The 18,841-nt window shown below is 39.2% G+C and overlaps 1 protein-coding gene across 1 annotated transcript in view; it reads left to right on the plus strand.

Annotated features, from left to right (window-relative positions):
- The window catches only part of Rok (Rho kinase), a 387,800-nt gene that overhangs the window by 205,166 nt on the left and 163,793 nt on the right, over positions 1-18,841 (plus strand). The window contains exons 21-22 of the mRNA XM_068227374.1: positions 2,954-3,047; positions 15,887-16,098. Coding sequence (XP_068083475.1) covers positions 2,954-3,047; positions 15,887-16,098 — 306 coding nt within the window. The remainder of the gene's footprint in view (positions 1-2,953; positions 3,048-15,886; positions 16,099-18,841) is intronic.

Raw genomic sequence — 18,841 nt, forward strand, 5'->3', positions numbered from 1 at the left:
GTTATGAACGGACCCAGTGGTGTGCAAGTTCTTCACTTTATTACACAAATCTGCACTCCTTGATTGACAGATACTTGTGTAGCACTCCACAATGAAAACACACTTTAGTATAAAAAATACTTCATAAGCAACATTATTCTAAAAACATTCCTAAAGAAACTACACTGCTAAAATAGGGCGATAGCATTGATACTAATCTCTCGCCAAAGTGTAAAAAGTGACTTATTTTATCATCTTGCATGTTAACATATCATCCCACTCAGCTGCCAACCTGAAACTGCAGATAACTTTGTTAGTGCAGCTGCATGTGGCAATGTCATTACCAGAGTAGCATTCACCTGCCTTGTATAGCTTTAAAATAAAAACATTGTACATAAACATTAATGATTCTGATAAGAGGTGGTTTATTTTAAGCAGGATCCAAAACTTTGAGTATGCAGTGCACTTGCTTAACATGGAGTATGTAGATACTGTCTGAAATTCATCTTTACTATCCCACCCCTCGTAATCCGACCAGTTTCATCCGTGAGTAGCAAAATGGCAGCATGGGGAGAGACATTCTTCTATTGTTACTCATGTGTGTATTGTGAAGTAAAAAAGCATGGATTATCAAAACCTGTGGAAACATCAAAATGTTGCCAGTGTTTTGGAAAAACTTGGAGATGTCCAAAGTGCTAATGACAATGTGCAACAACTATTCATAAGATGAGGTAAAAAGTTCTCAAGTGCCACCAGTATTTTAAAAGAGGGCTGAGAATTTGTTGTTGATGAGCGTTGTGATTGACCTATGACTACACGGATTAATAATTGTTAATTGTATGGGGCAGTGTGTTCATAAGAATCATTATTAAACTATGTAGGACATTGTTGGTATTGCTGACGTATCTGTGACCATTTGCCAGCACATTTTGTCTGTGGATTTTAACATTCAGCATGTATGTCATTGCATATTCCCTAGTCACTAAACCTCTGAACAAAAGCAAGAACAGATGCAGATTTTGGGCAAGTTAATTGAGAAGTCTGTGACTAAACCTAGATGCCATTAGAATGTGTTGTTCTGAGCAAGCAACAATTGACAAAGAAATACAAAGGCAGATACAGTGTCAACATGTGGTCAACTTGTGGAACAGAAGCATGCCATTTTCCATTTTATTACCCTGGCTAAGTTATACTTCCTCTTAAAACAATAACCACCATCACATTCAGGTATCAGAAGAAAAAGTGTAACAGTGATTGCTCTCTTGATCTCTGACCCTTAATCACTGTGTGGGAGAATTGTTGAAGGATTGGCTGGTTATTAGGTACCGGTTCCTCAAATATGTCATTGACTTTTCCTATACCACATTAATGATACAAACTTCTGAAGGATACAAGGTAAAGAGAATAACAATGTGTAAGAGTGTACAGGAAGCTGAGGAGGATGATAGGAATCTATATGAGGAATAAATGCAATAAGAAGTGTGGGAAGAGGAGCAGTAGAGAAGGGACAAGGACAAACATGAATACAGGCCAGCTATGTAGTGCAGCTTACTGCCTGTGCTTAAAATTGAAATCGAATTCCTGTGGCATACGAGACACCTGTATGGAGAGATGTACTGGGAGACTGAAGAACCCCTTTTCAGTGAAGAAATTCTGAATTTATAATACCTTAAAGCTGATAATTATTGAAGAGAATTATTGAATAATAATAATAATAATAATAATAATAATAATAATAATAATTTCAAATTAATTAAAAATAAAAGTTAAAATAGGGTTCTTTGTCCAAGTCGAACCTGTCAAAAGGCACATAACAGCAATACAGACTAAGGTTTACATATGACGTGAACATCAATAGTTGTGAATTCCATAGGAGAGATACAGTCTTGATACCACAAGAATTCAAGTTGAACTAGTCAATATGCACATGCTAGCAATAAGACTAGGAAACTGTATGCGACGTGGAACACCAAATAGTGGACTCCTTATAAATTAATGACAAAATCTTGAACATAGAGGGAGTTCTAGCAATCCTTAGGTGAAAGAGAGCAGATTATGGTGCGTGTTGGGGTCCAACGCTAGTGGACACCACATACCTGCTCCAGGGATTCTAAACTAAAGTAATTTGAAGGAATTCCAACCCCACAATTTTTTATTTAATCCACGGTTCACGTATTGATGTATATTTTAATGTCCACAACGTCTGTTGTCATACTTTAACAACCCCACAATTATTTTAATTTACAGATTGTTATTGTTAATGCATTTCACGATAAATACTTGTTTTTAATTTGCATATAATTTGTTACAATCTCAAGTCTATTGTTTATACTGTGTTGATCATTGATGATCACTCTTTTATTACGACACGGTTTCTCTTTTGATATGATGATACCATTTTGATCATTTTTAAACTCGGGGCTTTGACATAGTATTTGTGCATTAATGGCTGTTGATGTTCGCTGTGCCGAACGAAACATGTCCCATTATTTAAGATCATTATTATATTATAATCCAGTGAGTATATTGTAATATATTAAAAAGGTGGTTGTAAATAAAATTTTATAATTTTAATATATCAACTTCAGTACGGTTTCATTGTGAGATTAATTACATGTAAGTGATAGGGTTCTCGTAACCGAAGGATAATACGCAGTTTAATATGGGAATTTTGAAGGGGCAGACAAAACTGTTGTTATACTGGGGTTCTCATTATATCCCGTACTTATCAAAGCGGACTTCTACTGCACTACTTTTGTTTTTGTATTTTTCCACTCCTTCCCTCCTTGTAAGTGTTACATGTGGATGTGAAAACTGACAATTAGGATAGAAATATACAGATTGTGTTTATAATTTGTGTATTTACCTGTGCCGTTTATTATCTTGTCTTTGACGTACCATATTAGCGCACCATTTTTGGTTTCTTGATTGATATAGTTTATTATATATAATATTAACATTTGTACATTTTCAGATGAAGGAAAGAGAGCTGGACTTCAAGAAGACTGTAGACCAGTTGCTTAAAGATAAGGAGGATTTGAATCGGCAAATGAATATAATGCAAGATGGTAAGATTCTTTATATTTTTATATAGCTATACAGTGCTTATTGTTTGAATAATATTGTATAGAAAAAGTGGACCGGGCGAGTTGGCCGTGCGGTTAGGGGTGCGCAACTGTTAGCTTTCATCCAGGAGATAGTGGGTTCGAACCCCACTGTCGGCAGCCCTGAGGTAGGTTTTCTATTTTCACACCAGGTAGGCTGTACCTTAATTACGGCCACGGCCACTTCCTTCCCACTCCTAGCCCTTTCCTATGTAATGTAATGTAATGTAATGTAATGTAAAGTATATTGTTTAAAAAAATGGTACATTACTAAGATATTTCCCTGAGTGATATGTTGGATTAGGAAGTTGGATGGCAGCAGGTTTTCAATGCTGCTTAATGATTTCCAAATTCTTGGCATACTGTATGTCAGAAGATCTTTTCAGTTATGAGATTAAGAAGAGCTGTTGCATAATTTTATTCTTGAATATGTTTCACTATGTAACTATATAGCAGTTCAGTTCAAGGCATATCATTTTAAAAATATACTGCGGCACATCATCATCATTTTACAGTTCCATTTTCTCTGGTACTGTTGGCAAGCCCTTTCCATTCTGTCTTACTGAAATATGTTCTGTTGTTAATGACGTCTTCCAGTGTCCTTCCCCGATCTGCAATGTCTATCTTTAAAATGTCCACCCAGTGGGTTCTTGGTCTTCCCACCATCTGTTTTCCTCCCACATGTCTCTCCAATTAACATACGGTGTCCTTCTTGGCTCCATCCTCCTTACATGCCCAAACCACCTCAGTCTGGATATGCTGACCAGATCTAACAATGATGTCTCAATCCCAGCTTCCTTTCTAACCACATCATTCCGTAACTTGTCCAGTTTGGCTTTTTGAAATGGGGACCTAAGGAACTTCATCTCAGTTGCCTGCAGCTGTGATGAGTCTTTCTTAGTGGGGGGTGCAGAATTTGATACCATAGATTATAATTGGTATGAAGTACTGATTGAACATCACCAGCTTTGATTTTGTTGGTACTCAACTATCCCAGAGGAGTGTTCGTACTTGCTAGTAAAAGTGAGAACTCTTCTGCACTCTTATTTGCCACATCCTTTGTGGCTAGTGTATCTCAAGATATTACACTGCTGAGGTATGTATAGTTTTCCACACTTTCTAGTGGATGGTTTCCTAGCATGATGTTTGTTGGTTGTCCCTCTTCCTTTATTGCCATCGCTACTGTTTTGGGTTTGCTTATCTTGAGATTAAACTCCTGGAACTTCCATTCATTTAGTCTCAACTGTATTTGTTCCTCAGTTTCTCCTCAGATCATAACATCATCATCGAAAGCCATTGCATTTAGTTCCCCAGAAGTTTTCATGATGTTCTTCATTATATCATCCTCTGGCTCCATGGCTAAATGGTTAGCATGCTGGTCTTTGGTCACAGGAGTCCCGGGTTCGATTTCCGGCAAGGTCGGGAATTTAAACCATAATTGGTTAATTTCGCCAGCACAGCGGTTGGGTGTATTTGTCATCTTCTTCATAATTTCATCCTCATCACGGTGTGCAGGTCGCCTACGGGAGTCAAATCAAAAGACCTACATCTAGCAAGCCGAACTTGTCCTCGGACAATCCCAGCACTAAAAGCCGTTCCATTCCATTTCATTATGTCATCCATGATGCTGATAAACAATAATGGGGATAATGCACAGCCTTGTTGGACTCCACTTTTCGTCTGGAACCAGGATGAATGTCCGTCACCCAGTCGCACACAGCTTGTACAGTGCTCATAAAGCATCTGAAATATCTTCACCAGACCCTCTGGCACATTCCTTTTTTCCCAGGCATTCCCATCTCTTCTCTTGCAATGCTGTCATATGTCTTCTCAATATCAAGGAAAACCATAAACAGATCTTTGCCTCTTTCCCAATACAGTATTTCTCCATTAACATACGGACACTGAAAATTAGGTCTGTTGTGGACCTGCTAGGCCTGAAGCCATACTGTTCCTCTTTTAACTGTGGCTGTAAGATGACTCGCAATCTGCTCTCTTAAGATTTTCTCAAGAATATTAAGCCCATTTATTTATGTATCGTATGATGAATCTATGTACACACATGCATATAGTTTAGGATAAATGTGCGTAGTCACAAGTCCGTACAATACTATAGGTCTAGCATTTTGACCCAATCAACTGCTTCATCCGATGTGCGGTGAATGTCCATTAACGTTCCTTTGAAAGCTCAAATTGGGCAGTCAGCAACAATGTGGTGGATTGACTGAGAAGAGACACCACAATCACAATCTGCAGAGCTAGTCCAACCCCATTTGCACAACAGATAACCACATCTGCCTTGTCCAGTTCTTATTCGATTGATAATTCTCCATTGTCGTCTTGGAAGATCAAATCCTTGTACTCGTTTGGAAGGATTCTCAACTAGATGTTTGTTCACTACTGAAGACTGATCCCACTGGGCTTTCTATGAACTGTTAACATGAAAAGAGCTTCGTTCAAGATCCATTGCTGTACACCAGGATGGTTTCCTTGATTTCAGTTGTTGATGTTCAGTGTGTGTAATATCTTGATGGATGGGTAGTTGGGGGTCCTGCTGAATGTTCTTCCAAACCTTTAGGAGAGCTTCTGATCGTCTTAGGGCTGGAGGTGGAATATTGATGAGAACAGGAAGCCATAGTGTGTTCGTGCTCCGAATGCAACCTGTGATTATGCGTATTGCGTGATTGAGTTGTACATCGATCTTCTTTGTGTGAACACTATTGATCCAAGAGGGGCAGCAGTATTCAGCAACAGAATATGATAAGGCTAATGCTGTTGATCTTAGAACATGAGTATTGGCTCCCCATGATGTACCAGCAAGTTTCTGAAGAATATTATTTCTAGTTTTTACTTTAGCAGCTACATTTGAGAGATGTTGCTTGAAAGTCAAAGTTCTATCAAGTGTTTTGGTGTACTGCAGAACGGCAATATTTGACCTCAGAATTTTATTGTTGGTTTGTAATTAGACTGTCTGTTGCGTAAGTGGAATGTAGATGTAACTGTTTTTTGAGGATTTAGGTGAAGCCACCATTTCTTGAAGTATACATCCAAGGCTTCCAGATCAGTGGCTAAAGTAGTTTCAGCATCATAAAAGTTGGAGCACTGAGTCGCCAAACAAATGTCATCAGCATAACTGAATTTTCTTGATGATGTGTCTGGGAGGTCGTATATGTACAGACTGAAAAGACAGGGGGCGAGGACTGATCCTTGAGGTAAACCATCGTTTAATTTAAACACTCTACTTCTGTCATTATCAGCGTAGATCTGGAAGTACCTATTACTGAGCATATTGCTAAGTAAGGCCGTAAGTTTACGACATGGGATCACACTCAAAAATTTTAGAAGGAGTCCTTCTCACCAGACAGTATCATAGGCAGCCGATAAATCCGAAAAGGCAGCCACGCTTGCTGATTTCCTCTCATATCCATTTTCGATATACGTGGCGAGAGACAGAACTTGATCATTACAACTTCTTCCAGGTCTAAATCCTGCTTGCTCTATAGGAATGTTTCATAAATTCTATTGTAGATCAGTCGCTCAGGGAGTTTATATGTAACACTTAGAAGTGCCATTGGACGGTAGCTTTCCACTTTAAATGGATCTTTATTTGGTTTCAGTATGTTTGTTTTCTTCATCAGAGGTGGGATGTTTCCAGTTTGCAGAATATTAGTGAAGAAGTTGGTTAACCATTTTATTGTGGCTGGTCCGCAATGAGCCAAAAATTCAGGATAAATTCCATCAAATCCTGCAGCTTTTCCAAGTTTCATACTTTTTATTGCGGCTTTAGTTTCCCCTTCTTTGAATGGAGTAGAGAATTCAGAAAACTGTGGTGCTGCTCTTTTCTTGATGTTCAACTTTGATTTGATATCCTTTTTGGTTCGCTTGTCTTTTGTGTTTTTGGAAACTGATATTAGATGATTAGCAAAATCATTCAGATTGATGGCTGTTTTTGATCTCTTAGTTGCAGGGTTTGAAGAATCCAATTTCCTAATTATAGACCAGGCCTTTCTGCTAGAATGGGTGTAATCTAGGGATTCCACTGTTTCATGCCAGATCCTTCTTTGACTCTCATCCAAGGATTGGAGGAGACCAGCTGCATTGTCGGAATTAGGATGTTCTTCATATTCTCGTAGTAATTCCTCACTCTCTGAACTCCGGCCAGGGATATACTCCTTACGATATCCTCTAGGGATGCATCGTCTCGCTGCACCTTTTATAACCCCTACAAATCTGCTGTAGTTGTTGTATGTTGGTTTGATCCATCTTATATTGGAGTCTGTTTGCTTTGCAAATTCAGTCCAGTTGGCTTTCTTGAAGTTCCACCTCGGTTTAGGATGTGATCAAACAACAGGTAAAGACATCCCAACCTCCAAGAGAACAGGCCTGTGTTGACTATGTGGGAAATCGTTGAGCACTGTACGTCGAAATTGATTGTGTGAATTATGAAGCCGATTTGTGAAACAAAGATCTGGGGTGTAGCCTCGAGACCAGCGAGCTGATTGAAAGGTAGGCAGGTCCTTAGCATCAAAAATCAGATTCAAATTTTCAGTTTCCATCCAGTCCACAAGAACTTCACCATTAGAGTCATGCTTGTTAAATCCCCAAAGATGATGATGATGATTGTTGAAATTGCCGAGATATATAGTAGGATACTGCAGAGAAGATATAGGAGGATTGGGCCAAGTAGTATCTGGTGGCTTGTACACATTAACTATTGTCAAGTTTTCAATGTTAACTGTGGTAGTAAAAATGTCATTTTCAGAGTTTACTGATAGTAATTGGTAATTTGTTATATCATTCTGACATAAGTTATAAGGCCATAATTTGGATGATAGTTAGATGCTACCAATTTAAAGCCTGGAATTTTCCCCCTACTCTGTAACTGTAGTTCCTCTGCTGTGTGTGTTTCTTGAAGCACGATGACATCAACTGTATATTTCAGTGCAATCCTGGAAAGATACATTTCGCTCGACTAATCCCATCGATATTCAATTGACAAATGCGCAGCGATGGTCCTATTCTACAAACTTGAAGGTCCTGAAAAGGACCACACATCTCCTTCTTGTTCGCTCTTTGACCGAGAGGTCGTTTCTGACAGTTCGGTCTCATCTTATCACTGTTGCTTTCATAGCACCACCCGGAGGGCACGTGTAGGGCAGTGTAGTGGTTAAACCTACGGACGTGAAGCAACGTAGCCATGAGAAATGAGTTTGTTCCCTGGTAGTTGGAGCATTTTTGGCGATTTCCTTTCTTAAACAGGGGGATAATGATACCCTTGCTTCAATCAATAGGTATCTTGTCATCTTTCCAAATTGCATTGAGCACCCTGTGTAGCCACTGTAAACCCTGGACTCCCGATGCTTTAATCATGTCCATGCTGACTTCATCGATTCCTGGGAATTTCCCTGGCGGTATCTTCTTAAGGGCTACTTCTGTTTCACCCATGTAATGGGAGGTTGTTCTATGTTAGTTTCCACAGCTGGTTCTTTTGTTCTCTGATTTGGTTCTGTCCTGTTCAATCTTCTCTCTTCATCCATCCCCTCTTCCAGATTCTCTCTGGGTAGGGTAGTGTACCAAAGCCCTCCACCTTACTCGATCTTTCAACCAATCCTCTTCTAGTACTTTATTGCTATCGACTCCTCTATTTGCAATACAGTCCACAACAGAGCTCCTCCATCTCATTCTAGGACGTCCCCTAGGCCTCTTTCCAGTCTCTGTATCCATGAATGTTCTCTTTGGTGTTCTCTCTTCTGGCATTCTCATCATGTGTCCAAACCATTTTAGATATGCTATATCAATCTCTTCGTGAAGTTTACATACTCCCACGCTTATCCTTATTTCCTCATTTCGTATTCTATCTCGTCCTGTCTTTTTCTGTATGCTCCTCAAGAACCTCATTTCAGCTACTTGTATCCTACTTTGGTTCCGCTTAGTTAACGTCTAGGCTGCTGAAGCATAGGTCAGTATAGGTTTATAATAGGACGAGTATAAAACCTTCTTGCACTTCATTGGCACATCTTTGTTCCATACAATGTCTCTCACACACTGGTAGAAATTTGCAGATTGTTGTATTCTTAAATCAATTTCTCCATCCAAATTTCCATCTTGTGATATCATGCTGCCCAAATATTTAAAAATATTCACTACTTCGAGAGGTTCATTTCCTATTTTTAACACTCCCCTGGATTTTCTGTTACCTCATGTCATGATCAAAGTCTTACTTTTTGCAGTACTAATCTTTATTCCAAAATTTCTTATCTCCTCATTCCATAAATCAACTTGTGCCTGTACTTCTTCATTATCTTCCCAAACTACAATGTCATCAGCAAAAGGCATACTTTATTTGCTTGCCTATCATCTTCTCCTTGATATTATGTAGAATTCTATCCATGATGATAATGAAGAGTAAGGGAGACAATACACTTCCCTGTCTTAACACATGTCACATACCCTGTAGACCGGTCATTTTTCTAGTAAGCATACTAGGGTGCACTTGATTATGAAAATGTACATAGATTATAAAAATGTACACAAATATTAAACCAGTCAAGATTTTATCTTTAAAGTTGGTATGAGTACTCTCCAATGCCCCTAGTAGTAGTAGATCTGCCTCTACAAAACCATCTTCAGCGTCAATTCCTAACACATCATTAATGTTTACATCGTTGTCGTCGTCAGAGTCACTTGAATAAATAAGCACACTAGGTAAATTACGGCGTGTAGAAGCTTGAATATCACTTCCACTATCACCCTCGCATTCAGTTTCCACTAATTCATTATCATTATATCCATTTGAACGATCATCGGCATATAATTCTTCTAAAATATTGTCATCAGCTAACACCGTATTCCGCGGTTGCTCCATCTTGTCATTGACTGAACCGGCAGAAAGAAAGTCGACGTTTCAAAACTAAATCAAAGAATAAAAGAGGCCGTGAATAAAAGAAAAGTGGCAGATATACATCTACGATTTATTCTACTCAATGTGCAAGTCCGAAATAGTTCAATATATGGTCAAGAGATGTCGCAGGAAGACCGAAAACAATGTCATGAATAAAACTGAGATTTCTCAGGGCCCGTCACCTACCGCTGGCGAGCGTACGAGATTTCTCGGGGCCCGTCACCCATGTGTTAAGCCTGTCTCAACTCTGAACCATTCAGTTTGACCACTTTGGTTCTAACACATCTTTTGGAATTTTGATACAATGCTATTACCATCTGCACTTTTTAATTCCCAATTTGTGCCTCTGTCAGTGTTTTCCATACCAGATTCCTTGGGACACTCATATGCCTTTTCAATATCTAGAAATGTTACTACCATGTCCTTTCCATATTCTCAATACCTTTCCATCATTTGACGCAGTGTAAATATTGGGTCAAATGTGGACCTGCCTCTTCTGAATCCATACTGGTGTTCTGCCAATTTTCCATCTACTCTGTCTCCTATTCATCTATCCAAGATTCTTTCAAGAATCTTCGCTGTATGAGGTATCAGTGTCACTCCTCTGTAATTTTCACATTGTTTCCTGTCTCCTTTCTTGAAAATTGGTATGACCCCTTTCGTCCACTCTTTTGGAATAGTCTTTTCTCTCCGTATCACTCTGAAGAGTCTACACAGCCACTGTAGACCAACTGCTCCTGCTGCTATTATCATGTCTATGGTGACTTCGTCAATTCCAGCTGCCTTGCCTCGTTTCATTCTTTTAGTGGCCCACTCAGTCTCTGCCGTGGACACCTTGTTTTCCTTATCTTCCATCTACACTAAATCTGATTCTTCGATTTCTCCTTGTACCAAGGTATTTTGCACATTGTAAAGCTGTTCAAAGTATTTTCCCCACCTCTGCAATATATCCTACTTCTGAGTCATCACTTCCTCCCATTCATTTTTAATGAAGTTAGAACCTTCACGGGTTTTTCTTCTTTTTAACCCACTGGAATAAGATCTTTTTGTTTCCGGTTGTATCTTCTTGCAGAGATTCAGTGAATTTTTGCCAGCATTTCTTTTTCTCTTCTTGAACCACCTTGGAGGACTCTTTCTTGCAGTGCCTGTATTCTGTTTTGCATTCTGTTGTTCTGTTTCTCAGCCATCTTTTCCAAGCTTGTTTCTTCCTTTTCACCATATCTTTACCCTGTCATTCCACCAGGGCATTTCTTGATCTTTCTTCCTTCCTGATACTCATCCACAGGTCTTTTCTGCAGCCTCGACCATGGCTGTTTTAAAGTATGCCCATTCTTCTTTGACCCTTCCGATGTCTTCCCTAGGTATACTCGTCTTAATGTGTGTCTGGAACTCTTCGTTTATTTCCTTCCCCTTTAATTTCCACACCCTTAGCTTTCTCTTCCTAATCTCAGTTATCTTTTGTATCTTTCCCATCTTTAACTTAGCTATCACAACTCTGTGATCTCCTTCAAAACATTCACTTGGGAGGGCTGTTACGTCTACCAACATTTTCCTTTTATCTTTCTCGGCCAAAATGTAATCTATCAGAGTTTTGATTTTGTTACCTCAACTACAGTATATCTTGTCCTCTTCTGACTGTTTTTCTTTCAAAACCATGTGTTACCAATGATCAGCTCATTTCTTCTACAAAAGTATACCAAAATGTCTCTAGCCTTGTTTCTCTTCCCATATCCATATGGACCTATAATCTCTTCACCTCCTTTTCTTTCCTGACCTACTTTGGCATTCATGTCTCCTATGATCACAACCTGTTTGTCTTGTATATGGTCTTCCAGATATTCAAGGTATTCCTCTAGATATGCATCTGTAGTTCCTGTTTGTGGAACATACCCTTGAATTATATCTGTAACACCAGTTTCAAGTTTCAATCTGACCTTAATCAACCTGTTATTTATGTTTTCCACCAATTCTATGTATTCCTGTAGGTCTTTTCTAATTATGAGACCTATACCATTTTTGGCTTCTCTTCCTCCACCATAGTACAGTAAAACCTCGTTAATTCGAAGTCGTTGGGACTCAAAAATCGGACTTCGAATTACGTGATTTCGAATTAACCGCCAATTCGCAATTCAGAAGTACCAACCCTTGCCGCGTTACGAAATATTCTAAGGCCCGTTACTGCATGCAGTTAACCTTGATTCACAGTTTATACCCTTCAAATGCCATGAAAAAAGAACTATTTCCAAAATGTATCCAAAAAGGTGCATTTACAGTATTCAAATAATGCACTTGCATATCTCACCGGCAAATATAACCTCACGCAACGAAAGAAAGGGAAAAAAAAAAAAGAAAAGCACGATTCAAAGACGAGGAGAAATCTATGCTGGCTCCCATGTGCAAGTGCTTTATTCATTGGAGTACTATACTGTATGCATTTTAGATGCCTTGTATTTACACAGAAAGTACCCGATGCCCTTAAAATCAAACTTTCCTATGACTCTATCCTTGTACGATTTCCCGCCATGGCACTTTTCTCGTACTTCAGAAATGTAAACACTTGCCGCGTCACAAAGTATTCTAAGACCCATTAATACATGCAATCACCTCGATTCACAGTTTAAACCTTTCCAATGCCATAGAAAATCTATTTCCGAAATGTATCCAACAAGGTGCATTTACAATGTTCAAATAATGCACTTGGATAAATCACTGACGAACATAACCTCATGCAACGAAAGAAAAAATCACACAATTCAAAGACGAGGATAAATTATGCTGGTTCCCATGTGCAAATGCATTATTTTTTGGATATCTGTACTGTTTGCATTTTTAGATGCTTTGTACTGGGATGGAAAGTGCCCGACGCCCTTAAAACGTAGCTTATCGAACTTTTCTATGACGAGGGGATAAAGTTTCTCGCTTCCATGTGCATTGCAATTGCAACGCACTACAATGACCCCCATCCCCGACCCTTGTACGATTTTCCGGCTGGCACTTTCTCCTTCAAAACCATAAGACCGTTTGGGCTCGCATTAAAATAAAGCAATGCAGTTTCATCGGCAATGCCAGTATTGTTCGGTGCCTACGAATTTATTATATGAGCCACGCTTTTTCGTCAACTGTCAGCATCGCCAGTGTTCGCGCATTCTGTTTTCCTGCACACTGCCTGTTGCGTGATATTACGGCGTTCCTGAAAAGGTTGAATACAAAAGAATTCCGATTTCATTCAACTTGGCAATCATGAAGCGCACTGTACTATAGACCCACCGAAGTGAGTGTAAGTGCGGAAAGCTACCCCTCCACGTTCCGGAACACGCGTTCTATTATGACGCGGATAAATTTCGAGTTGAAGTTACTCTGTAACATACTATTGTTTTAAAATGTAAAGGCAGTTTCGAATTAAAAGTCTGAATTTCGGTAATGGGGCCGACATTGTACTTCGAATTCCGAATTATCCGTATTTCGAATTAAACAATTTAAATAACATGCAAAACTGTATCTCATGTTTCCGGGAACTAGAGCTTCTTCGAATTACGTGGGATTTTGAATTAACCGATTTCGAATTATCGAGGTTCTACTGTATAAGTGTCCTCTCACCTTTTCCTTTCCATTTGGTCTCACTGTTTCCCAGCAATGCTGTATCTTTGTCAACCATAAAATCTACAATTTCTTCCACTTTCCCTGTTAGTGTCACTACATTGGTGGTCGCTATCTTGATGTATTTGGTGCTGGTCGCCCATTTCTCGCATTTCTCCCAGCATCACAAGAATTGGACGTCGCTTGTGGGAAATGCCCTACACTTCAGTACACTTGTCATCATATGGGCTTTTATTACGATGGGTTCGCCACTCCCAAAGGCATTTTAGAGCTACTGTCAGCCGAAACTTGTAAGCCCCTCCTAACATGGAGAACAGACGCCTTTTGTAGCTGCTCCTCTGGAGTACAGACGCTACAGCTGATATGGGGATTCAGTGGCATTTCCTACACTGAGGGCCCATTTCCCTTCTATAAGGACTCCTCTGCCCTTAGCTGTTAGTCCTTATAGTGGGTCAGGTGTGGAGACACTGGCTGTATGGTTCACTCCATTACCATAGCAGATTAACTGGTGTCCTGTTCAATACGTGATCAAAATGATACTTCAGAATCTCTCTGATGTCCTCTTCTTTCCTGGTCAGGTTTCCATTAGGATCCTCAATTGCTTTGTTGGTTTCAACTGAATTCCTTTTGTATTTGATCACTCTGAACAATAGTTTCATATTGCCTCTGCTTTTTTCCTCCAGTTTTTGAGTAAATTTCTCCCAGCACTTCTTTTCCTCTTCTACTATTTTTTAACTCTCAATTTCTTGTCCCGGCAAACTTGCTCGAGGTCTCTGGTCTTCCCTCGTTCCTTACCTGTTCTGGTCTGGATTTCTTTCTATCTCATTCTTTTTGTGCTATGTTCCTTTCCTTTATTGAGGATCTTACTCTTTCACTCACTAGTGTCTCTTTTTACCTTACTCTCACACTTGTCTTCCCGTAAACCTCTATTACTTCTTTTATCAAGGTGTTTTAAAATACTGTCCACTCTACCTCACCACTCTTCATTTCTTCTGTAGCCAGTTGACCTCTTATGCGGTCCTGATAGTTGGTTCTCTTTCCAATCTGTTATAGTTCCCACACCTTCTACTTCTTTCTTCATCTTTAATGACACAGTCAGTGAACGTCTTGCTCTTTCCATCCCAGCTATAACGGGTAATCTTGTGACTGACTCTCTTGTTGAACCAACTGTTTTTTTTAAATGCCAAACACTTTCTTATGCAGAAGTCTAGGTGATGTTCCCCTTCCGAATTCCTTCTCCCATGGCCATGTGGTTCCATCACCATCTCATAGCCATTCCTATCTGTCCCGAGCTGTGTGTTGAGGTCCCCAATGATGATTGCCCTCTCTTCACTGATGGTCTCTTCTAGATCTTCAAGAAACTTTTCATCTTGACTGCAATCTATCTGAGCGGCATACACTTGCACCAGTGTCAGCTTCTCTTTCCCAAGGTGAACTGTTGCCTTTATAATCCTCCAATTAAAGTACTGGATCTTTGTAATACCATCTAACTCTTTTGACAATATCAGTCCTACTCAATTTCTCATCTCTCTCTTGTTACCATTCCAATAGAGGGTATAGAGTTCTTCCTCAACTCTTTATTCCCTTTATCTTTCCATTTAGTTTCACTCAGTACTAGGATTTATATTTTCCTTCTCTCCGTGATGTCCACTAACTCTTCACATTTTCCAGTCAAATTCAGTACATTGATTGTTGTTATTCGAGTGTGTTATCTTCTCTAGGGTTGTTGCGCATTCGCAAGGCCTGGCCTATCATCAGGCTGTAAGCCATCATATCTGGTGTGAGTTTGCGGGTGCTGTTGTCTACTCCGAGTTGTTTGTTTGCATCCAAGGCTCGTATAACTGACTTGCTAGGCCTAATGTTAGAGAATATTTCCTGTCAGGGTTATCTTCCTTAGCATTTAGCAGTCCCCTGCCACATCTGCAAGGCTGCAGCTTCCTGTTGATTTTGTGTCATTTACTACACAATGGATTCAACAAGCCCCATAAGGGTGAACTCCTCTGCCCATAACCATTGCTTTTTTCCTTAGTTTGTCAGATTTGGTAACGGCCGCCCAACCCTCGGCCAGACAGTCGGAGGTAATACCATCTACTGTCGCATACGGTAGCAGGATGTACCTGACCTGAATGTGTCTGAATAATTTTGTTTATTTCTTTCAATCTTACATCCCTATTGATGTTAAATTTGAACAATAGGTATTCTTATTCGTATTTCCTAATCATCTATTGGTTTTCTCTGAAAAATGTTTAGTGCTATAGGTCATTACAAATTGGAGTATTAATAATTCTATTTTTTCTTTCCTTAGAAATTACGAAAACCAATTTCGAAGAATTAGAAAGGTTACGTAAGCAACTGAAACAAGAGCAGATACTTAAAGCCCAAGCTGTGAACAAATTAGCTGAGATTATGAATAGGAAAGACATGAGTAACACTGGTCGAGGAAAGAACAAGGTATCTTCAGCTGATCTGCGAAAGCGAGAGAAGGAGTGTAGGAAGCTTCAGCAAGAGCTTACGCAGGTAAGAAAGTACACATTCTACTTATACCAGATACAATTACAAAATGCAGAATTTTATGACCTTGTCATACATCTGCTGCTATCAGTACTGATAAGCACATAGCAGATATTCTATAAATATGCTTTACTTTCAAGATCATGATATTTTTTATCAGTTTTGATTCATACTTTCATGGCCTCGAAAATATACATTATAGTCTTTGGGTTTATGCCATGTGAAACTGGACAAACTTCTGGAAAACTTAACATTGTATTTAAGTATAGGAAAGGAACACACAAGTGTCAAATAAAATACAACCAACATTGTGTTTAGAAAAGAATAATTGTGATAGGTTGTAGTTTGCTTCTGAGGAAGCAAAGCATCGTCTTAATGAAATGTAAAGCTTTCTTGCAGTTTGTATCTTGTTTCATTCAACATAAGCCCAAAAGATTAACATGTCTTATCATTCAAAACATTAAATTTGTCTTAATATTTTGTGAACTGATTTATTGTCTGACATGGGCTCAAACATGGGCTAACTTATATCCTGTCATACGAGTGTGTACATTATTATATTGTCAGTTTTAACTTCCAGTGAAGTTGAATTTTATGTTAACGGCATAGAAAAGGTGGGTTGTAATGGACTGATAATTTTGTTAGGTCTGTTGGGAATGGGAAAATCTAAAGTGGTTTTAGTGCAGACGAGACCTAACAAGTACAGCACCAGCTGTCTGGCATTACTCTGTATGAGGGGATCATCTTCAGTTGGAAGAGAAAAGTTGCTGCTGGTACTGTAACATTGTTTTCAAGGAAAAGGAAAATGGGGGGGGGCATACCAATGATGCTTTGAGTTAATGTGACAGCAACTCAGAAACTTTCAAAGCTTACTTTATGTGAATAACTTGTTGCATATGCTTGTGAAACGTCTCATCATAAAGAAAATTGCTCTGTATGACAAAGCAAAAGGTACTTGAAAAGTGATGGACTCCTTTTAGGCTGTTAGGTCAGGTAAGCCGGCGAATAGATTGATGTTACATATCTGTATATAAAGGTATAAAAATTTAAATAAACGTGAATTAATGATGCACTTCCAAACATCTTAGAAACTTAAAATTTGGTACCAGAGAAGCTGATGACCTCAGGATGCCCAGAAAAATTGAAAATTCTCAAAATTCCTTGAGGTGGCCACGCTGAGAGGTTTCAAATTTGAGGTTCAGCATAAGAACGCAGTCGGATATATTTATCGAAAATGATAACCTATAGGTTTCGTGGGCTTGAAAGTTTTCTGAAAGGCCTAATTTTTACCCCCCCCCCCCCCCCTCCCTGCCCCAAATCAAGATGGCAGCACAATCTGCCAGACAAGCTAGAAAAGTGAAACTTGGCAAAATAGTAGTTTTTAACCTGTAAACGATGGAAAATTCCAAGGTGTTTAAATTTTTCACTTTTTACCCCCCAAAAATATCAAAATATGGAGGCTATTTTAATGACGTGCTGACCTTTGTTTCAAGGTATTTGGTGGCTAAATGGTAAGTTGTATCACAAAACGGATGGCACAATCGAACTGGGCATGACAAGATCTACAGCATTGGTCGTACGACTTTATGTCGTATCACGATTCCTTATATGTTAGATGGAGCTACATTTCTCACTTTTAGGTATTATCTTATAGTTTGAATGCAAAAAATGGTAATCTACAATACCATCATTCAGCCAGTACTTCTGTATGGTTCCGAAGCATGGAGTATAACCAAGAAAGAGCAGCAGCAGTTGCAAGGTTCTGAGAATAAAGTTCATAGAAAAATATATGGCCCGTGGTTTGATCCCATCTCCCAAAGCTGGCAGAAAAGATATAATTATGAGATTTACACCCTCTCTCAACAACACACTATAATGGATGTGATAGAATCCAACAGACTGCACTGGGCTGGACATGTACCAAGGATGCAGGATAACAGAGCACCAGTAGATCTATACAAGGGATCTCTTAATGGGAAAAGACCTTCAGAAAGACCCCGAAGCACCTGGAAGAAGGAGATCAACAAGGTATGCTGGACCCTCCAGATTGATAAATGGAAAGAGCGGGCTCAAGATCGAAAAGGATGGAAGAGGATTCTGAGATCGGCATGGGAACTTCAGGTCCTTCAGAAGCCTACAGAGTGAGTGAGTGAGCGAGTGTATTATCTTATAGTTTGACACATTTATAGGAAAGATAGAATAATCAAATTTGGCGTACACATTGGTACGACCGGTGACCATTTGCCAACCAAATTTTATGATTCCAGCTTCTACATGAGTATGCGGAAAATAAAGGAAAATGTGAAAACTGTACACACATTTCACATTGTTCAAAGTTTCTAACTCAATGTAATGCATAAATACAGGAGATTGCAAACCATCCACTTCATGGTCTGTATCGATAAGTTAGTTAATAAATCAAGCAGAGAAATTGTTCCACCTAATCAATACCTTTATTTATTTTGCCTTTGGCAAATTTAATTCACAAGTAGTACATGTTCCGTTTAGATTGATTAAACATCATCAGCTACACTTTTTGGTTTAGGTAGAAATTCATAAAAGCTTTCCTGCAGTTTGTGTCTCACTTCATTCAACACAAACCCAAAAGATTAACATGTTGCACCATCCTGAGGGGGGTTTCTGTCTTGCACCATATTGGGCAACCATTTCTAATATGTGCGTCCCATTGGGTGACCTAACAATTGCTCCGGCTATTTTCCCCTCAATCATCCATCACTCCTACAGATCA

This window comes from Anabrus simplex, chromosome 4 (genome assembly GCF_040414725.1).
Source record: "Anabrus simplex isolate iqAnaSimp1 chromosome 4, ASM4041472v1, whole genome shotgun sequence".
NCBI classification, from domain to species: domain Eukaryota; kingdom Metazoa; phylum Arthropoda; class Insecta; order Orthoptera; family Tettigoniidae; genus Anabrus; species Anabrus simplex.